General features: G+C 30.9%; 5 protein-coding genes and 1 long non-coding RNA gene across 8 annotated transcripts; 3 read left to right on the top strand and 3 right to left on the bottom strand.

Annotated features, from left to right (window-relative positions):
* Window positions 1-69: 69 nt before the first annotated feature.
* Window positions 70-2,420, bottom strand: LOC128389084 (cysteine protease ATG4B-like). Its single transcript, XM_053348600.1, is given in 4 exon segments — window positions 70-667; window positions 670-1,130; window positions 1,534-1,987; window positions 2,224-2,420. Coding segments are annotated over 4 exon segments (1,356 nt in total). The 5' UTR covers window positions 2,402-2,420; the 3' UTR covers window positions 70-404.
* A 699-nt stretch (window positions 2,421-3,119) lies between these two features.
* Window positions 3,120-4,077, top strand: LOC128388927 (uncharacterized). Its single transcript, XM_053348396.1, has 2 exons — window positions 3,120-3,728; window positions 3,817-4,077. Exons 1-2 carry the CDS (start codon window positions 3,147-3,149, stop codon window positions 3,988-3,990), a joined length of 756 nt encoding a protein of 251 aa, XP_053204371.1. The 5' UTR covers window positions 3,120-3,146; the 3' UTR covers window positions 3,991-4,077.
* A 173-nt stretch (window positions 4,078-4,250) lies between these two features.
* LOC128388945 (probable dolichyl pyrophosphate Glc1Man9GlcNAc2 alpha-1,3-glucosyltransferase) lies at window positions 4,251-6,822 on the top strand. Its single transcript, XM_053348416.1, has 3 exons — window positions 4,251-4,441; window positions 4,539-5,451; window positions 5,537-6,822. The coding sequence occupies exons 1-3, from the start codon at window positions 4,362-4,364 to the stop codon at window positions 6,095-6,097; spliced, it is 1,554 nt and encodes a 517-aa protein (XP_053204391.1). The 5' UTR covers window positions 4,251-4,361; the 3' UTR covers window positions 6,098-6,822.
* Window positions 6,823-11,760: 4,938 nt separating this feature from the next.
* On the bottom strand, window positions 11,761-13,860 carry LOC128388870 (uncharacterized). The gene is made up of 2 exons (XM_053348328.1): window positions 13,414-13,860; window positions 11,761-12,258 (listed from the first exon to the last, which is right to left on the bottom strand). The coding sequence occupies exons 1-2, from the start codon at window positions 13,602-13,604 to the stop codon at window positions 12,030-12,032; spliced, it is 420 nt and encodes a 139-aa protein (XP_053204303.1). The 5' UTR covers window positions 13,605-13,860; the 3' UTR covers window positions 11,761-12,029.
* Window positions 13,861-16,915: 3,055 nt separating this feature from the next.
* Window positions 16,916-20,641, bottom strand: LOC128389123 (uncharacterized). Of its 3 annotated transcripts, XR_008325414.1 has the most exons (7): window positions 20,502-20,641; window positions 20,143-20,255; window positions 19,820-19,982; window positions 19,499-19,727; window positions 17,825-18,564; window positions 17,265-17,765; window positions 16,916-17,174 (listed from the first exon to the last, which is right to left on the bottom strand). It is a non-coding gene; the product is annotated as an uncharacterized LOC128389123 (long non-coding RNA). The 3 variants fall into 3 exon arrangements; XR_008325412.1 differs by having other exon boundaries at window positions 19,499-19,982; XR_008325413.1 differs by having other exon boundaries at window positions 19,549-19,982.
* Window positions 20,642-20,741: 100 nt separating this feature from the next.
* LOC128389122 (ABC transporter F family member 4-like) lies at window positions 20,742-22,024 on the top strand. The gene is made up of 2 exons (XM_053348644.1): window positions 20,742-20,878; window positions 21,278-22,024. Exons 1-2 carry the CDS (start codon window positions 20,864-20,866, stop codon window positions 21,776-21,778), a joined length of 516 nt encoding a protein of 171 aa, XP_053204619.1. The 5' UTR covers window positions 20,742-20,863; the 3' UTR covers window positions 21,779-22,024.
* Window positions 22,025-22,408: the final 384 nt, after the last annotated feature.

Raw genomic sequence — 22,408 nt, 5'->3', positions numbered from 1 at the left:
AATGAAAAGACAATTGGATTACAATTATAATTGTTACCGAATAACAATTAACTTTTATGATCAGATTAGTTGTTTTATTGATTTAATGGAAACAATTATTTTTCTCTTTTATTTAAAATCAACAAATTGTGTTTACATTTTCAATTTTCTTTCGTTTTCTTTTGTTTTCTTTTCATGAGTTGATATTACAATAGATTTTCAATACAAACAGTTATCTTTTTTTTCATGGGACAAAAATATATAAGAACAAAGTTCTGATTATAAAAAAATTCTTTGTTTAAAGTTTGATTATTTCATGGGTGTGAGAGGGTAAAAAGAGAGAGTGAGTGAGTGAGAGAGAGAGAGATTAGTGATGATGTGATGATCTACAGGTGATTAGAAAATGATGTGAATATGAAGATTATTCATTCTGTGGATAATATTTCAAATTCCTCCTCTTCTTCATCATCAGCTTTTTCTTCATCTTCTGGAGAATTTTCGGTTATATTGATTGTTCCAGTATCATAATCTTCTTGGCTTAATTGTCCGGATAGTTTAAGGGTTTGGTAAGGTTTCTCTTTGAAGATTTCAAAGATTAACATGGGAACATTTTTCACGAAGAGACTATGAGCCAGATTACACCAGGAATCGAAATCTTCTTCGGATCGAAAATAGAAACAAAGTGCCAGGAAGGGTCAAGTTGAGAAAGTGTCATTCTGAAAGCGTTCTCGGTATGATAAGTGGAATCATCGAAATCAAGATTGACAAGGTCATCATCAGTTTTACCATCAATGTCAACCAAAGGTTCAGGATCAATAACTGATTGGGTTGTATGAGGATCAAAATAAATTAATTCATTGGCCACGTAGCCGATAAAGTGAAGGGCATGATTGGGCCGACCGCCGATTATGCCAAGACTTTGGGGAAGGCGAAATGAATTTTTAATACCATCAAAGTAACCAGAGTTTATCTCATTTAGTCCCAATCGAACGGGAATAAAAAGTATCAAATCCTGCCAATTTTTACCCTCTGATTGTCCACTTTCGTTGACCGATTCTTGGACAGTACTTTTAATATCATCGATTATCACTAAACTGTCTGTACAAACGTGAACAGCATATTTATCCCATTTATCAAATGCTGCAAGTTTCCTGAAAGAATTGAAAAAAAAACAAAAAAAATAAATGATTAGAAATTAATTGTATGGATAAAGAAATGGAAACAATCAACTAATTTGATGAGAACCAATCAAATGGCGGTTACAAAATGTAAATTGTTTAAAATCGTCTTAATGATGATTTGATTGGAAGAAGAAAAAGAAAAATATTGATTAGTAAAAATGATCAATAATCATTAAGTAATCAAGAGTATTAATTATTGTCTAGAGTATAAAATAATAATTCTTACTCATATATTATTAATGATAACAGTTAATGGTAATGGATGATAAGGTTTATGTATTATAAGGGGCATGTTATCAAGGTTAGTGAAAGACTTTTGTTAATCAAAGTGACAATCAATTGTATCTTGGAAATTGATTGTTGATCAACTCACTTGATCACTTGGCAAATTGTATTCGGTCCAAACCAAGTACCAACGGGTTTACCTTCAGTCGCACCCATTTGGGCAATTTGATGAATAGAGTAGGTTGAAGCCTTTCGGTCAAGAAAGTGGCTTAAAATTTTCAAATACTTTCGATATGTACCATTGGAAATGAGCTTATTTTTATCACTTGACCATCTCCAATGTCTACCAAGGTGTTTAACAATCAGTGCTTGACTGAGAACCATTTGACCACAGCGTAGCATACAACCCCAGCCGAAATCGGTAGTTGGTCCGGTTCCATCAATCCTTGGGAAACCGCGTCGATAACTGATCCAGAATTTTGATCTAATATCGTCTTTGATTCCATCCATATCATGAAGGGAACTATACTTTTCACCCAAAATCCACACTGGATCATTGGAAGGAACCAATTCGTTCATACTTTTACAATCAAAAGAAGAAACTAAAAATCAAAATCAAAGAGAAAAACAAAATGAGAAAATATTGAAAATGCGAAAAATGAACAAAACAAATTAATCTAAACAACGATTCCAAAATTAACCCATTCTGGTTTATTTTGTCAACTATTTACTGATTTTCACAATTTAATAAGAATCAGTTTGAGTTAATGGAAATGTGAAAAGAAGGAGAAATAAACAATTGATTAACTTGATATTAGAGTAACAACAATTTACTCACATGAATTTGTTATTCCTTCAACCAAAGCGTTGGCCATTGATTGAGTACAATTAATTATATCTGGACATCGAGCTTCCATCATAATTAACCCAACTATTATTAGTATAAGAATAAAAATAATCCCATAAACGTAGTTAGGGTAATTTGTTAACTGGTCAATTAGACTGTTAATTGTCATTTGAATCCATCAGAAAACCGTAAACAAAATCAGCTGGAAAAAGAGAGAGAATCAAATCTTCAATTACATGATCGATACAATCGATGTTTTCATGACAAAAGAATAACGGAAAAACTTTTCATTTGATTTAATTTTTGCTTCTTCTCGAAAAATTAAAATTAATTGTTGCAATTTTTCTTCTTAATTGATTATCCATCAATTGGGGTAATCTTTTTCCTATGGATTTCTAATTTTTTTTGGTTACTTCTTCTTGCCCTTAGATGAGACGAAACTTAATAATTAAGCAATTGGTTGTAATTAAGAGCAATAAGAAGGTTAATTATCTTGATTGAGAGTCAATTGCTAATTAGTTTAATATTTACCTTTCGTACCTTTACCTTTGGTAGGAATTTTTTTCTCAGGAAAAATAGAAAAGTTAATCCGAAAGACTAATCCAGGTGAGAAGAGATTATCCCTTTGAGAGAGAGAGTGAGACTAATATACAATGTATATTGTTGTCATCTTTTTTACACCTTGAGGACAAAATGGATTACACTTGTTAATTGTATCAGTTTGCTAATTAGTCTAAGGCGGAGTTCAAATGTCCAATACTTTTGGTGCTCTGAGACTTTGTATCAATTCAAGTATTTAAATAGACGAACTTGTAATTGTAACAATCAATTGTTTTCTTTCAGTCGATTGAGTTGATTGTTTTTTCTTCCTTGTTTATTATCGTCAAGATAAATAATTTAGCGATTATTATAATATGTCTAAGAAAATTTCGTTCTCAAATGAACCTCGAATTTGGTTCTATGTAAATGAAAATTTGGTCTCTTCGAAATCGTCACAGGAAATTAGTGAAATTTTCTTACTGAATAATAACTTTTACTGTGATTCGAAAGGTTCAAAAGTTAAACTTTTATCTCGTGAATGTTTATCGTTAGACGGACATGAGAGAATTGGATTCCAAGTGACCCCAACTATTCGTGGACAAATGGACAAAGATCATTTTCGAAATCATTGTGTCAGTTTATTCCTCACTCCTGGTTTACCAATTTTCGATAATCTTAAAATCGATTATTGTCCCAATTGTTACTCCATGAAACCCGAGCACAATTATCGATTGTGCAACAAAATCGCTTGTCTCAAGTGCGGTGAAAAAGGCTGTCCGGGCGATTGCTGTTCGAAGGCAGCTCATCAGAATTGTAAAAAGTGCCTATTCTGTGGTTGTAAAGGTCATTCGACATTCGATATGAAGTGTATCTTATTTAGAACGGCGATTTTACATTCGATTGATTCTTCCAACTTTAAGTATGATAAATTATTTCTCCATGTCGATCATTTACCCGTAAGTATTTTCTCTTGTGTAAAATTGTTCTTCTTCAATTATATTCGGTCAATAGTTAATTTCGAATAATTTTTTATTCTAATCTTAGATTGATCAACGAAATGTCGAAAATAAATTATATCGAAATGAATGGTTCAATTCTACTTCCAATGGCTACTCAATTGGTCGAATTGTGATCGATGTTGGTCAACTTCGTAAAAGTGTATTCAATTATTTTCAATCTGTTAATGAAATCAATCAATTGTCCAGAAATTCATCTTGACCAACAATCAATTAATTATCTCAACTCTATTTTCTTGTAATATCGTTATACTTTTCGTAGAACAAACAAAAATTTCTGTAAAATAAAACAAATCTTTATATTTAAACCCAAACACAAATTCTGAAATCAAGTCATTTTAAATTAAATTCAATTCAATTTCGCGAAACAATTAACAATTAAAAATTTCAATTCGATCACAACAATTGAAAAAAAATCGAATGCCAAGTGGCTCCATCTGGTGGTGGAACTTTGAACTAATTTGGTAACTAAGGTGAACCAATTGATCACGTTGATGAGAGTTTTAAGTTTCTAATTAATTTAAACAACTTTTTCTCTTAATTAATTATTTAATTGTTACCTTAATTAACAATATGACGTCTATGTTAATGTTCTATCATCTGGTTGTTGCCTCTAGTATATCATGTCTTAAGTTTCTTTTAATGCCATCATAGTAAGTAGTAAATGTTGATACTTTTGTTTTTCTATCTCTTGAGAACAAATTTTTTATTCTCTTCGCCATTTTTTTCTTATGTTTTTTCTGTTTAAAGCTATTCAACTGACTTTGAAGTCCATCGAAATTGGCTTGCCCTTACTTCCAGTAAACCAATTTCTCAATGGTATTTTGATACAACTTCAAAATGGACATTGGATTATCCTCCATTGTTTGCTTGGTTTGAGATGGGTCTCTCTTTGGTTGCTCCTTTATTTGATCCGAAGATGTTGGTACTGTCAAAGAAACCTTACTCAAGCTATTATACTATCTTCTACCAACGGTTATCCGTCATTGTTACTGATTTGATCTACATTTATGCGGCTTTCCAATGGATCAAACTACTCAGGAAGAATAAAAATCTTGCAAAATATAAGATACGAGATGAACTTTACCATCCAGCAGTTATACTCTCATTTCTTTTACTCTGGAATCCTGGTTTACTTATAGTTGATCATATTCATTTTCAATACAATGGACTTTTGAGTGGCATATTTTTACTCTCTTTGGCTCGAATGGCGGAAGAAAAGTTTCTAGAATCAGCCTTCTGGTTCACTATCCTTCTCAACATGAAGCACATTTACCTTTACGTTGCACCGGCTTATTTTATTTACCTGTTGCGAGTTTACTGTTTTGACAAAGATCTCCAATTTCTGCGTAACAATTTTGTTAAATTATCAAGTATTGTCGGGGGAATCTTTATCTTCTCTCTAGGACCATTTATTGTTATGGGACAATTGGGTCAACTTTTCAGTCGTCTCTTCCCTTTTGGTCGAGGCTTAACCCATGCTTACTGGGCACCCAATTTTTGGGCTCTCTACAATGGAGTTGACAAAGTACTTTCCATCTTATTATCTAAAAAGGTCGGAAGTGCTTCCATGACCGGAGGTTTAGTACAACAATATCAACACACCGTCTTACCAAATGTACCCCCTTTTGGCCCAACGTTAATCTCATTTTTATCCATGTTGGTAAGTATTACGAAAATTTTGACTAATTGTCTTAAGAAATTAACTTATGAGAAATTGTTTTTTTGTTTTCTCCTCCTTTCTACAGCCTATTCTTACTCTTTTGTGGAAAAAGTGTGACCAACAAGGACACTCTCCAACACTTTTCATTCGTTCAGTAATTTTATGTGCCTTCTCATCTTTCATTTTTGGCTATCATGTTCATGAGAAAGCAATTCTTATGATAATCTTACCTTTAACACCTTTGGCCTTGATCTCACCAATGGATGCCAATATCTTCTTCATGCTTTCAACAATTGGCACCTATTCTCTTTTCCCGCTTCTCTTTAAAACCGGTGAAACGCCGACCAAAATTTGTCTCCTTCTCCTCTTTACCATCTACTGTTACCAAGCATTAACGAAGGTTAATTTCCAAGATAAACAACAATCAGCGAGCTTACTCTTACCTAAATTAGATTTACTCTTCCTCCTTGGAATACCTTTCCTTCAAATCTACCAAACATTTGGCCCTTATTTCATCCCATTCTATTCAAGTTTACCCTTCTTACCCTTACTTCTTACCTCAATTTACTGTGCCTTGGGTGTAATGTATCTCTATGTGAAAAGTTACCTGTCAACCTACAAATTACGTAACATTGAAGAGTTTTAAAAGGAAAAACATCATAGTCATTAAAATGGTAAAACAATCAAGGATCTACAATCTGATCAATCTGGTGTTATCAACTAATAATTTACTATACCGATTGTTTAATCACACTGCCTTGCAATACAATGATATTGACTAATTGCGATATAATTATTAACACATTATTAATTACAATTAGTGGGCATCTCTAATGAAAACTGATACTCTATAAGAGATTCAACAAATTTACCAATCATCAAATTTGCCACCTTAATGATTAGTTATCGACTAATAATTAGCTTAATTAGCTTAATTGTCCCTCCAAATATCCTTTTTCCTTTAGTACATGTACCAACAATTGAGACAAAAGTTTGATTTTTAAAAATTTATTATCGGTCAAATGAGCAATTGTTAACCATACTCTCTCTCTCTCTCTCTCTCTCTCTCTCTCTCTCTCTCTCTCTCTCTCTAATTAGTTACACTTTAATTAACAAATTACTCTCTAAAATCTAAATACGGTCAAGGTAAATTAATGTGATTACCAATTAAAACCACAAATTAGCTCATATCTCACCCTTCATATCTTCATACCAAGAACAACAATTAACTCACAATTATCACCAATCATAAAACCATTACTAATCCATAATTGTAATCAACTATAAGAAGTCAATAATCATTTTGTAAATTGTTAACCAACAATCAAACTTTAAATAACCTTTGCAATAAACAAAATCCAATCATCTATGGAGTAACAAATTGATTTTCTTATTGATTTTTCCACCGATGTCTTAATCATTAGTAACAATCAAATCTAAAGATGAAAAAGCTTTAATGATTAAACAGATTACAATTAAATCTCGCGGAAGAAAAAAAAGTTTATTCTCATTCGAATTTAAATCCAATTGATTGTATTGTGAGGAGATAAATTTGATTAAGATGATTTCCTTTGCTCTTCGTTCGGTGTAGAAAGATTTAAAACAATATCTCGACTGGAAGATGGAGTATCAACATGTAGGATAGGGTTTTCTCCTGTATCTAAACGCTCATGGGTGGTAATGTACAAATTTATCAATTCGTTGAAAGTCAAACCTGAAAATATGAGTTGTTGCATAAACTCTATTTGTTGACTACTAAACCTCATCACTAAGTTCCAGATCAGCCAATTCGCCATCAAGTATTAGTTCCAGAAACCATCTAATTATTGTTATGTTGATGTTGATATACAGCCACGAAAAATGAGATGAGAACAAAAATTATATCTTATACGCATAAAGAGATAATTTTTTCTAATTGTGATTACATTTTCTATTATTCTCCATTTAAATCAATTCAATTTTTCTTTTAATTTTGATTAAATTATCTCTTTATGCGCAATCGATATAATTTTTGTTCTCATCTCATTTTTCGTGGCTGTATAGAGGCCTATGTACAGAAAAAATTTGAAGACGATCAGAGGGTGAGGCTATTCTAGATTATAGCCAAAATATTTGATCGATTTCAACTAATTTCAATGTTACCGCTCTACAAATTGATTGTACAAAAAATGGACAATTTTAGGTACTTGACTGTATTATTTTTAAGTTTTTGGTTTTTCTCCACAGAGAAATAAAGAAGGACGAGAACCAAAAGAATAGAGAAAATGCCCTCAAAATAAAAATGACTAAAACCCAACTTTTTAACAGAACAAAATACGTGTAATTCGAAAATGTTAATAATTTTTTTGCGACAATCCAATTCTACACAATTACGATTTTAAGCGTTAGAAATTTTTTTAGCCATATCTCAACAATAAAAAATACAACCAAGCTGAAAATCATTTTTTATACTATATTCTATATGATAAATATGAATATGAACTTGGTTTGTTTCGATCGATTGACTATTTGTTATTCAATATCCTTTGATTTTATTTCTTCTCTTAAACTCACGAAGCCTAATCATCTTATAATAAAAATGATATTCATAATTAAATATTTTTATGCAATATAAATTTATTCTTCATCACTCGCAGTTTCATTGTCAGTCTTGCATTCAAACGTTTTGCGAATTCGTTCAAATGTTTCGCTGGAGTTATGGGATTTCTCCAGCCAATTGTTCCAAACCACAACATTGTGAGAATATGGCTGCAGCTTCCCATAGTTCTCATACCAGCTGGACAGTTGCAGTAATTTTAGGTTACTCTTCAATCCCTGATTTTGCAAGGTCAACAAGAATATGAGCTTTATATATTTTGTGCTCACTATGGTACGATGGAATTTTGGTTCTCATAAATATTGGCTCATCAAGCGTATTTAATAAAGGTTCTAAATCTAACCAGTCGGAGTTTTGGTGTACTTCGTACACGAAACTATTTGGGTTTAGTCTGTTTCTTGCATCGGCAAAATAAGTACCACAGTACTTTAGTTGATAGGATCCCTTAGAAAAAATATAGAGATCGTCCATATCCAAAACAGGTAAGTAATTGCTGATATCAAATGATGTTTGTACAAAATGCAATCGCCTGTGATGTATTGATGCTGTTATTATAATTTCAGCCAGTTTATTTTCTTTATTTTCTAGTCTCAGCATTTCATCAACCATTTCAACTTGACAATCAGCATCAGATACCAGTCTATTCAAAAACTTATTGTATATCGCCCCACATGTGTGAATTTTCGAAGTGATCTATGGTAAATTCGAGTTTGGTCTAACGTTATGAAGAATCTTAAATATACCTGTTGCAAGTTCAAAAGAAATCGTTTTAGATCACCATGGATTTGATATCATTGTATTTTTCAGTGTCATTCAACAACCTACTTTTAAGATGACCATTTATTGCTTCAACAACCCATCGCACTTTGGTTACCTTATGATATAGATTTGCCGCTTGGCTAGAAAACTGATTTCTGTCTCCTGCTTCAGGACTTTGTGGCATATACGCTGTAAATCCACTGGTTGAAAGATGCTGTATACAATCTCTAAAACCACGATCAAGAATAAATACATCCCCTGGCCTTAACAATTCTCGTGCTCTTTTTGACCTCAAAACTTTCTTAAATATTGCAGCATCATTATCCTTCGGAGAATATGCTGAAAAAATATCCATTATGTAACCATATGGACAAACGATAATAAATAGCTTAGTAAGCGGTCTTTTTTGTGGTCAGTATACGCATTTCGCATCGCAGCAGCATTTCTGCTTTTTTGATGGTAAATGTATGTACCATCAGCTACGATTATCAAGGCATCTTCTGGTACATTGAAAAGATTTTCTGTTAATAATAGTAGCGTCATCACTTTCATCGCTATTCGTAGAATTAGTATAAGAAGATTCATCATCGCTACCTTCATCTTCATTATCACCATCAGAGGAACTCGATTGGACTAGAGATTCTCGTTCATCACTCAATTCATCTCTTGGACTTGTAAAGTTCAATGCCGAAATTCCTGGTTGTACCAAATTGTCCAATGTATTGATAACACATGGGATTCTATCTAACTGGCCACCTTTCTCCGTTCATCTCAGTATCAGTCGCACTTGTGTCCAAAGCAGTTTCTGAATCAGATGTGCAATTAGATGATTGTGATGAGTCAGAGTTGTACCCATCCATAAAGCATCTATTGCAGACAAGAGAATCATATTTCAAGACCCAATCCACTTTCCAGGTATCTTTGTATCTCATGGTTAGAAAGTCTATCGTTGTTGATGATTTGATTTTTCTTAAACGGCTGTTCTGGCCCTTTCTACGCCTAATTGCAGAGAACAGAGTACGACAAGCAGTACAATCAGCCATGTTGACAGGAAGAACAACCAGAGAGATATGGATCACTCACCAAGGAAGCAGAGTAACAACCAAGTGAGAGAATGATCGAAAGTCAAAGGAGCAGAGTAATCACAAGATAGGATTGATTACCAAAGGCAGAGAGAGAAAGAGAGAGAACTAGAGGAAAACAAAAGTAAGAAGGAAAAGGCAGAGAGAGAAGAGCTATTAGAGAGCAAGAAGTATACTGTGATTTTTTTTGATGAGTTATTGTGCTTATATACTTTAATATGGGAGCATCTTTGCTCATCTTCTTCCTTATCTCCAACCAAGGAAATAAACTATCAATTGCGAAATTCTATAAAGATCAAGAAATTTTTCATCTCAAAATCATTATTTTTTTTGGCCAATAAAATTTTAAATAACAATAATTGGGGGCATGAAATTCATTTTCCATCAATTATTAACAAATAACCAACTCGTTTAAATTTTACCTTTTAATTTTTTTTATTTAGATAAAGAGATATCCGGAAACGGATAGGGTTCATAGGGTTTATCTAATTTTTTACCCCAGAAAAAGTTGTTGTAAAAATAAATTTTCTGAGGGCTTTTTGGTTCTCGTCCATAAGTGATGAAGATAATATTAAATTATCTTTCTTCTTTCTTCTTTTCTTTCTTTTTTCATTTCTTTCTCTTCTTTCTAATTTTATAAAAAGAAAATAAGAAAATCAGAATAATCATCATAAAGTTTTTTGTCTTGAAAAAGAAAAGGATAACTTCAGTGAAGAAGTTTACTATCTCTTTCTCTTTCTCTCTCTCTTTCTTTTTCTATTTTCTTTCATTCTATTCTTTATAATCAACAAATTGTAATCAACGAATCAAGTTGAAAATTTAAAGTTAATAAAAGTTATTCTAATAATTGAGAAGTTTTACTTAAAGTTCTAAGTATAAGTTAATTTGTTCACCGAATTGTTCATCACGAAATCGAACCTATTACATTTGAGAACAACAATCAATTGGATTTAAATTCAAATGAGAATAAACTTTTTTTCTTCCGTGAGATTTAATTGTAATCTGTTTAATCATTAAAGCTTTTTCATCTTAAGATTTGATTGGAGACGATCAGAGGGTAGGGCTATTCTAGATTATAGCCCTTATTAGTTTCCTTTTCTTTCTCGATATACTCTAATTGATGCTCTTAACAATCTAAGAGCATCAAACAAATAACTTTTTATCTCTTCTTGATTCTGAGTTTTCATCTCAGAAAACTTCGAAACGGTCACATTGGACAAAAAACAATGATGAGACGATTAACTCGATTTCGAAAATTAAATGTTTAAAAATTTTATTTTCTTTCAAAAACGATCATGTTGATCACACGCTCCTTGTAATTGTTATCGGGTGAGCAGAAAAGGATGTAAACTCAGTATAAATCGAGGTCCGGTTAACTTGGAAGTAACTTTTTCAGAAAGTAGAAGGTTGAAAATGGTGTTGACCAAATTCTTACGATTTAAAAAAATCTCACCTCTTGGATATTAAAATCCAAAATTAAGGCTAATTTTCCGTCAAAAATTGACCTTTTTCCCTTGTACATCGGCATTGTAAATCGGCTTCTGTGCTTTATAGTGATGAGAAAAATGCCATTGCAAAGCTTGAGTAAAAAGCGTTAGGATAAACTTGGTTTGGTTCTAATAAACTAAAAGACCTAAAAATTATGTCATTTCTTTCAAAATTTGCCATGATTGTTTTGGATGCTAAAAAAGTATACCAAAAAATCCTCAAATTAAAAATCCCATAGACAAATTAACAATTAACTAACGAAATAATTTACAAGATTTTCTATCCAATAGAAATTTTAAAGCAATTGGAACAGTTAAAATCATTAATCATCCTCTCTCTCTCTCTCTCTCATATTGTATCAAATGAATTAATTAATAACAACGATTAAAAAGAAATAAATTTTATTGAAATCAAATTCAGTGAAAGAAAAACGATTTACTTAATCAGCAATTGTTGATTTATTAATATTAGAATTAAAAGGAAAAACAAATTATCATTTCTATCAATTAAAACATGGATTAAATTTGATTTACAATTAAATCTTCATCTGGATAATTACACCTTTTAGTTGTTAATCACAATTAGTATTTAATTGTTTGTTAGTTTCTGACAACTTAGAACTGGATCAAATTTAATTGCTTTTCGTCGATTGATTAACCTCGAACTCCTAAGAACATGTTCTTATAAGTTTCGGCTCCTTCGCGTTTCCAATTGTTTAAACCTCGACCGGCCAAAAGAGCGTCCAAATTAGCACGTTGATCGTCAAACTGGTCTAACCATTTAAGTCCATTCAAATTCAAAGCCCTTTTAATAGCATAATCCATAAATCGTGCCTGAGGCGAGTCATTGTGAGGATCTCGTTCCCTATATGGATTAGTAAATCTGAGAACAACAATTAAAATTGATTAATATTGATCAGAGAAATTCATTCAATTTCATCATGAAAGTAACGATTCTAAATAATTAATAAATTGAAAATTAGACCTTTTTAATTGTTGCGATAGACAAAAATTTCAATAAATCTCATTAAATAATCAACTTTATTGCTTATTGATTGTGAAAAATTAATAATATTTAAAACAATTAAATTGTCAATAGTTTTATAACAAGAATATATTTTTGTTAGTTGCTAATTGAAAATGATTAGTAAATTGTTATTATTAAAAGTATAGGATCAGAAAAAATTTAATTACAAATGAAATTTGATTCAATCAGATTAACTTATTTGAATTGAAAGTTTTGTTGGAAAGTGAATAATAATATAATTAACAAATTTAATCGACAATTAAAACTGATTTAATAACTTTCTAATGATCAATGGACAAGCATCATCATCAACAATCAATCAATCAATGTGATTAACTGATGTTAACAACAAATATTAAAGTTAATCAACTAAATGGGATAAACAAAAATCACTTAATCCTAAAGGTTAATATGAAAATATCACAAGTATCAAAACAATTTAACCTGAGGCCAAGATTTTCAGTCTAATGGTGATCATGATATTAAAATACATTATCGTCGATATGAAATGTTCATGAAGACGAAAAAGGATGAGGATGCTAAAAGAGAAGACGAGGAAAAGGTTACATTAAGGTAACATGGAAAAATAGTAAAAAGAAAACATCATCATCATCATGGGAAAAGAATCAGATTCATGATTAGGAGACAGAATTTGATTAAGTCTGAGATTCGAGATTCGTTATTAACTTGATTAATCCGTTAATGGTTCTAATTAAATAATAGATTGAAGTTTGAAAATAACCATCGGAAACTCATTGATGATTTTCTGATGGCAATTAATGTAATAATGTACTAATTGTAGTTAATCAAATGTTAAAATGAAATGAAAATTGATCAGCAAGTGAAAGTGATAGGGATTGATTGAGAAAGTTAATTTTAAAAATAGTTTAAGTGATTAGAAAGTGAATTAAGTTAATAGGATAAGTAAGTTGAGAGTTAAACTAATCATTTAGAGTAGATTGTTGGAGAAAAAGTTTCAAATGATCAAGACAATTAAATCAATCAACTTACTGTCGCATTAATCGCCCTGCCTTGTCCATCACCCGTGTATTTGGTATAGTAGCAGACCAGATCGGACTGTGATCGATTCCTATGAGTTGACGGAAATCCTCAATACTTGGCTGAGTTTCGGCCATTGAAATTAGACTGACCATCGGTATAATAAGGGTCAAGGTAAGAATAACATTGTAATGGTCAACCATAATTAACGATGGTCAATACAACAGCAACAACAACAACGGTTCCAATAAATAAATAATATGATGAAAGATTTAAAATTAACTGTTTGACAAATTGTTCTGATTAAAGGTAAATACAAATAGATTGAGTTAATTGTATATAAATTACAGTTTTTGTTAAAATATTAGGAACTAAACCACAATAGAAACAACAATTAACTAACTAACCAAAACTACGATTAGTTTTTAGAGATGTTTTCAAAACTGAACAAGATTTTCCTTCGTATTCATCAACAGGGAGAAAAAATATCTTCCAAGATGAATGTTGCTCTCTCTCTCTCTCTCTCTCTCTCGTCTTTTATCTTCCATTATCTTATCAATATTATCTTCATCTTCATTTTATAGGTTAGGTTATCATCATCTCTGTAAAAACAAAAAGATTCTTTAATCTTTCAACATGATAAGTTCAATTCTCAGAGGAAATATGATTCTGATTATTTTGTTATCATTTCCTTCAATTTGAATGTCATGCTCATTGGTTGATGAAAACATCAATTAACAAATCGTTTCCATCATAAACTTGGTTCAAATTTTAACGATCAACAATTAAAACTAATTGTCAACTTTATCTCTCTCTCTCTCTATTTTTCATGACACTGAATTTGATTCATTATCGTTGGAGTGATCAGCAACAATCAGTCACTTTTCATTTCAGTTGACCTGTTGAATTGACGACAATTTAGATGATCTAAATTAGATCCAATTGATTGAAAGAAACTTTTTGTTTACATTATCTTATTTGATTTGATTTCTTGTTAATCAATAATCGAGTCAATAATTAATGAATATATCTACCTTTCCATTTTAGTTAATTAGTTTACTTGTTGATTTTTGTGTAGGATTTAATATATAATATTTGTTTCCAGGTTTACTGGGCCAAAATTTGATTCCATTACTCTGATTATGATCAATTGAATTGTTGATTAATCAAATGAAACTTTTTTTCCTCAAACAAAATCATTATTTGATTAGTAATTGAACTGAAAATAAAAGGTGAAGGTGAACAAAAAAAAGATGAGGATGAAAAAGAGATGAGGATGAGGAAATGGTTAAAAATTCAATTGTTGTTGTTTCTGGTTCATGTTAACCTTACCTGTTTACCTGGTGAATGTTAAAACTCAGTTATCGTTGATAATTTAAAAATGATGATCATGGGGATGATTAAAATTGATTGTGATTCCAACAACAAGGACAATCATTAAGAAGATTGACTTTTTCCACCACAGGTAAACATGAATTTTCCTATTAGTGTTGTGTTTTCTTCCCATGTCTGGATAATATCAATTACATAATTTACTCATTCGATTGGAATCAACAATTGAATGAGTTAATTGTAATTGAAGAGAATCAGACAAAAAACAACAAAAGAAATCACTGATTACCTGTATAAGAAAATGTATTGACCACAATGACCACAACAATCAGTAATAAACATTAATCATTCTAGATAATTTAATAGTAAATGATGAAAACATGATTAACTGTTGATTAATCAACTGAATTAAGCTTGAATCTGAAAAAAAAAGTTGTTAATCTAAAGGGTTTTAGTGGGTGCTAATGATTAATTATTCTGTGAAAGAGAATCAATTTTTGAGAACTGGAGTCTTAATTACTTGAAGAATCATCTAATTAGATTATTAGTTAAAGTATTTCCAATCCAAATTGACGATTAAAAGAAAACAATTAAGATTAAGATGTGAGAAAAAATCGACTGATCCGTAAAACTTAAATCACCCTAATGGCCTAATTGGTGAACAATCAATTTTAAGGCCTAATGGGTGACCTGAAATTGACAATTTAATCAAATAGGAGAAATTAAATCAACAAACTAATTGGTTTTGTTAATTGTTGGCAATGAAAAAGATGAGAAACTAAATGAGAAAATGTAAAATATCAGATTGGGAAAAACAGTTGATCTTCAATAGTGATTGGGTTTAAGTTAATTGTTCATCTCGAAATTTTCAACACTACATTTGAAATGTGATTTAATTATTAGTTAAGTTTACAAATGAATTGATGATTCTAGTGAGAAATGTATTCCAATATTCTGATAATTTAAAGATAATCAATATTCTTACCAATCAATATGATTACTTTTTTCACTTGATAATATTGGTCCTTTGGGTTAATTGTCATTCCTCTTATGGTTATTATCATTTTGGTGGTAATGATGTTTATCCCAAATTACCGTTAATTCAACCATTATCATTAAATTATCCAACAATCAGTCATTTTCCAATTACTCAATCATCACCATATTTTAACAATCATCAATTTGGTTTAGCAAATTACTTCAATAACAATCAAAATCAACCATCAACATCTTCATCACCTTTTGGTCAATTGGTTAATCCAACTAATTATTGGTCAGCTCATCAATCTTTACCTGTTGTTAACAATGATTCTGGAACTAAATTGTCTAATAGTGATTCTAATAATAATAGTGAAGGTGGGCAAAGTAATAATAATGGTGGTGGTGATGGTGATGGAAGAGGTGGAGAAGAGGTTGGTAATATCAGTCGCGATCAAGAAACTGCCGCTGCGAATACTAATGTCGATAACCATGAGAAACAAGCGGAAAAAAACACTGAGAATATGTGGTCTAAGGATAAGCCGAGTTCCGATCGACGATTTGGCCTCTTAACTAAATTATGGAAGAAAAAAAAGGATAAGAAACAATCGACTAAACATAAACATGATCATTTCCACCACCAAAGTGTCCACCACCACCACCATCATCATCATTATCATCATCATATTCATCATTATCCAGGTAAGAAGCCAAATCCGTTGAAAAAAGCGATGAAAAAATTCAAATATAAATGGAAGTTCAAATCAAAAGTTAAAGAGATCGGCGATGCGCCGCCGAGCCAACATATTTATGATCGACCTGGAATGGCTTACCCACCACCGCCACCAATACCACCACCTCACCATTATCATGGTTCACATCATCACCATTACCCTGGACAAAGTATGGAGCCTAATAGTTGGTAATCAGTTAATTGTTTAAAGCTCACGAAACATTTTCAACCAAAATTGATCACAATGTTTTTTATTTCTTCTCATTCTAATGCAATTAACTGATTAACCTTTTTGTTTTCTTCGCTAATTAAATTGATTTTTGACGAAATTCAGTGTTCACCTTAATCTCTCAAAGATTAATCACCCACCTTCTCAAGTTAATCACAATTAATATTAAACTAAACCTTGGAATTAAAAATAATTCATGGAAATATTAAGTTTTCATAATAAAAGAAAACTTTTTAAAAACATTTTCAAGTTTGATCACTTTTTTAATTTTAAATTCATATTACAAAATATTTTTCACGTTAATTGTAAACCAATTTAATTGGTTAATTTTTTGATTTCACTTGATTTGATTTAGTGGACACATTTATGGTTAACTTTTGATCGCCTTAATCGTGATCCTCGTCGTCGATTAAATTGTGTTTGCAGATTGAGAAGGCATCTTTTCTTGATTAAATCTTCGAGGAAAATGATCTGTAATATGGCTTGATTAACAATATCAGCCTAATTGGAACAAATTAAAAAGAGAAAAAAAAAATTATAATCAAATTTTCAAAAGTCAAATTGAAAAGAAAGAGAGAAATTAAAATTTACCTTATTCAATGATTCCTCTTGTAAAAGGCTGGGAGAGATTGGAAGTGAATCAAGTAAATTGTTAAATTCTTCGAGTAGCTCCATTAATTCGTGGATTAATTGTACACAATTTACTCAGAGGATTAACAGGTTGATTTGGTGACAAGATCGTAACAATTAAGGTAACACAATGAAAATGAATGTTAACCAAACAGTAGCAAGATGATGAATGAACGCTCTCAATAGTAAACAAGATAATCTGTTGGAAGATGTTGATGATGAAGATGAAGATGAAGATGAAGATAGAGATGGAGATGATGCTTAGAGTAGGAGGAGGAAGAAGATAAGAGAGTGGGGTGAGAGAATGTCAAAGTCCAAGATGTTGACATTGAGAATCTCCCGGGTCCAAGTTACTTTCTTTTTCTCTGTCTATTTCCAACGGATTCTAGTCTATGCCTTCCCCAAAACAGTAGCATCCTCATCATCATATTGGTAACATGTGTTTCCATTGGTGTTTTTTCACTAGAAAAAAACCAAAACTTGTCTAATTATTTAGTTAAAAAAAGTCTCACAATATTTACCACTTAATTACTGAAAAAGATGAAATATTTTTGCAACAATTTACTGATTTTCCAAGGGCAGTGGTTGTAAATCATTGTTTATATCAGCAAAATAAACTGCGATCCATTTGTAAATAGTTTAGTTTCCTCTTCAAGAATCTATCATGATTTTGAATAATTTCATCAAACTAATTTCATCTCTCTCGTTAAAGGTAATAAGATAATCTCATGTCCAACAATTAACAAGATGGACACAAAAATATTCAAATATTAAGACATCAATTAGATGTACTAATATTATCACCATGGGAGAGTTTAAATTGCTGTTAATTATTCAAGTAACCAAATGAGAATGAGAAACTGTCAATGTTAACAATTTATCAAAGAATCATCATCGTTTAGATGAGTATCTTCAGCGGCTTCGACTTTGAGATCACATTGGCACATTGGGACAATTTCCGTTATCTTTTTTTCCCCTTGGAGTTTTTGTTTTCTCTCGTATGTTTTGTTTATTCAAATTTTTCTCTGTTAATTGTTTTCACTTGACAGAGAAAAAAAAAGAAATGACGAAAAACTGGTGACAGATATTTTCCCTTTGGGATGTTAATTGTTATGTAAACCAATGATTTAAATTAAAGGATCTCGAGAAATTATTATTGTTGATGATTAAAATTCCAAATGGTTGACACTTATGGTTGGAGAACAGTTAATTTGATTAATTGCGAGCTTGTTAACCATCATCACCAAATTGTTACCAAATTCTGTTAAATGTTAGAAAAATTTAGAAAATTAGTTAAAAGTGTAATTTAAGAGGCTTTTTAAAGATGGATTAATAGATTTAGATATTTCAAGTAATTAAAGCAGTGATCATCTAATCTGAGATCAGACCGATTGAGTTTGACTAAGTTGTTTCACCAAGCTCGATTAGTTGACATTGATGGGTTCAAGTTGAAGTCAAATCAATTGAATATAATTAATGAAATTGTTGATCCTGTCATACTTAATTAATTTTCAACCATCATCAACGGTAACAATAAAACATATCTTAGACAAAATGTTGAAGGAGAATTAATTAATTGTTTATGAAAGACTTAAATTAAGTAACAATTAACAAGTTATATGATTACACTGATCAAGTTTTCTAAATCTTTGATTAAGAATTACGCTAGCGATTGTAGATAGGATATAACGATATTAATCAATATGTAAATTCAAAAATGAGCAAGAATGGAATGAAGAAAAAGTCATAATCAAAAGTTAATGGTAATTACAAGTTTAATTTTGATCAAGACTGAGATCAATTGAAGATGATTGGTTGGTGAAACAACAATTTGAGTTAAGATCAAGATGTCGGTTGAAACAAGATTGACTAATTAAGTTGATAAACTTAAATCAATCAGATCAAGAGTTGATCATACAGAAAGTTACAAAAGCTGTGATCAGAAAATTTAAAAATTAGACTCAAATTAATTAAGGGTTGGTGAATAGGATTTAGAGGATTAAACTTTCATCTGAATTGTGATGGACAATCAGCTGAGACAATTTCAAGACCAACTGGATTTGGAGTTGACATACAATCAACTAATCAACCATTAAACCGATCAACATGTTACAATTTGAAAGGGTTAACGGTCAAACGATGATAACGGTTGATTGGATGGACACATTGTAACAAAGGGAAAACAATATTGTCACCATAAGGATGTAATTTAAAACTCAAATGTATTAGTTGGTCAACAATTTACTGGCCAGTGAGTGATGATTGTCCAATGGTTTATCCATCCGGAGTATAACAATTAGAAGATATTTAACTAAATCGTTTGTCAAGAAATGTTGCTTAACAAACAATACACTTGATTGCGACAATAACAGTAAAATGGGATTGATGAGAAGCCGATCTAATCTGTGTTGATAATTATTTAGTCTAAACAAAATGGGTATCAAATTAACAGTTAAAGACGGACAGAGAACAAAAAATTAACTAATTGAATTTGAAGATTGTCATGGTTGAATTACAAAGAAATTGGCATCCGTTGGTTTAAGGCCTAAATGGTTGACCAGTTTACTTTCGCCTGCCCATATAACCCCTCTGGCTCCGAGGTCATTTTCCTGTTGCCCTATTCACATGTCCTATGTCTCCATGTTTAATCAACCAAGTCACCACCAATTGATTTAATTGCTTGACGTAAACATAAAATTAAAAGGTAACAATTAAAATCCAGAAGGATCAAGATAATTACAGGTCAGATTAATGGGGGATTATTGAAGTGGACACAGTGAAAGGATTAATAGAGTAAGAGAGAAATGATTAGAAAAAAAAAACAAATCAAATCACTTACCTCAAGTCTGGTTCCAGTTAATTGATTTCCAAGGTCTTAACCAACACTTCCGAATAATAATCAAGTTAATTGCGATTATTTAATTTACAACCAATTCTAAGGAAATGGATTCCCTATATTTTAAGTAACAACAACAACAACAACAGAAAGAATGACAAAAAAAAGGTAAGAATCAAATTAGTTGACCTTTGATTGTTGTGATTAACTGATGTGGTTTACAACAGGAGATCATTGAATTGTCAAGGTTAAATTGTCGGTTAAATTAAATATTAGTGATTAGAGTTAAATTTTTATATAAAAAAATAACAACAACAACAATTAACAATCTACACGCAATGTTATTGGAAAGATACACTTACCCTGAGTGTTGAATTTTTGTTGACCATGATTAACTAATTCACTTTTATTTTGTGATATAATTGTTACACTTCCGTTGTTTTCAGCTCCACATCGTCCGGAAAAATTGGCCTCCGATTATGTAAAGATCATTTTCTTTTCAACGTTTCTCCTCCTTCGTTAAGGGTTGACAAACAAAAGAAAATGTCTCTTTACCGAAGACAAATTATTTTCTTTTAAAAGTCACCAACATTTTAATTCCTTCATCAGTTTACCTTTTGCTCGGTGATCAGATAACATCTAAACCGCAATTTAGTGTTTTTGTTAATTGTTACAATTTGGATTTTTATCTCAAACGAAAACTTCTATATTCACAGTTACCAATATGAATCCGAAATTGGTGAGTAAATTAGAAAATTTATTTTGTATTAACTAATTGTCGTTTAATTTTATAATTCCATCATCGTTTGTGTCTACCTTTTGGTTAATCTTCTTTTGGATTATCTAATTTGTTGTTATTAATTGTTTTCTTTGCAACAGCCTATTGGGTTTGTCACAATTAGAGAATATTTTTCAATTTCTTTTTCTCCATTTTCTTTTTTTTTTCTTCTTCCCTTGTCTGGGATATTCAGTTAATCTCTCCTATAAAGTTTCTCTTTTTAATCTCTTGTTTAATTCTTATTGTTTTTCCAATTTTTTTGTTCTATTTTATAACAAAATTTTTGTTCTCTCTCTCTTCTGATCTAATTTGAGACAATTAATTAATTTTTCTTCTTTTTTTTCTCTTTTTGTGAAATAGATTTTGTTTAATCTCTGTCTTCTTGCGATTCTGATTCCATTGACTCTTGGATTTCCGTACAAGAACAGTCATGAAGAGGAAGACGAGGATGAAGAAGAAGAGGATAAATGGGGTAAATTTGGTAAATTCGGTAAATATGGAAAATATGGAAAATCTTATGGAGATGAAGAAGAAGAAGAAAAGGAGAAAGATGATTATGGAAAAAAATTGTTCTTCCCTTTCCTCAAGAAAGAAGAAGAAACCAAACCAAAATGGTCTTCAGGAGGTTGGAGTCCAGTAGGTCCACCAAGTTACGGTAACATTTATGGTCAAGGAAAATACAATCCGAAATATTTCAAATCTTATGATCATGAAGAAGAGGAAGAAGAAGAATATCCAAAAAAGAAAAAATCTTACAAGAAAAAGTCTAAAAAAGAAGAAATTTCCAAGGATATTCTAAAAGAAGTGGACAAATTTATTCCAGAGATTGATTTTGTCGACGAAGAAAAAAAGAAGGCTTAAATCAATTACCAATTCTAATTACAATTCAAACAATTAACATACTCATACATCAGAATTTATTATCTCTCCCTCCTCATCAATAATTCCAACATCACAATTAATTCAATTCTTAATTTCTTCCCATGGTTTTCAAAGTATAACAACAACAAAAAATCAACAAAAGACAAAAAAATGTGCCACATAATTTTGTATCTAATTTAATTTCTATATATTGTTAGTGATTACCAATAAATCAACTAAACTTAATTAACCATTAGTCTATTCGTAATGATTAGAGGTCGTTGATTGTGAAGGTTTTGATTTCCTATAACCAACGGAACAACAATTAACCGATCCAAGGACAATTCGATTAATTAATTTATTCGTTTTTCTCTTTTCTTTCCTATTGATCGACAATCATTCTTTTTAATTGTTAACAATTACAATCAATATATTGACGATGATTACAAGTTAACATTCAAATGTGAAAAGTAAATCATTAACCTTTTGATTTCCTTTAGACAATCGCCGAAGAGACAATTAAGAAAAAATCAATTGGTTGACAAAAAAAAAAAAGAAATTAAATTTTCAACAGGATTGATTTTTGGTGAATAATTAATTACGACCAATCATAAATTGTATCAACCTCAG

This window comes from Panonychus citri, unplaced genomic scaffold (assembly GCF_014898815.1).
Source record: "Panonychus citri isolate SS breed McGregor unplaced genomic scaffold, ASM1489881v1 Contig00104, whole genome shotgun sequence".
NCBI classification, from domain to species: Eukaryota; Metazoa; Arthropoda; class Arachnida; order Trombidiformes; family Tetranychidae; genus Panonychus; species Panonychus citri.
This window is presented reverse-complemented; position numbering and strand designations above follow the sequence as displayed.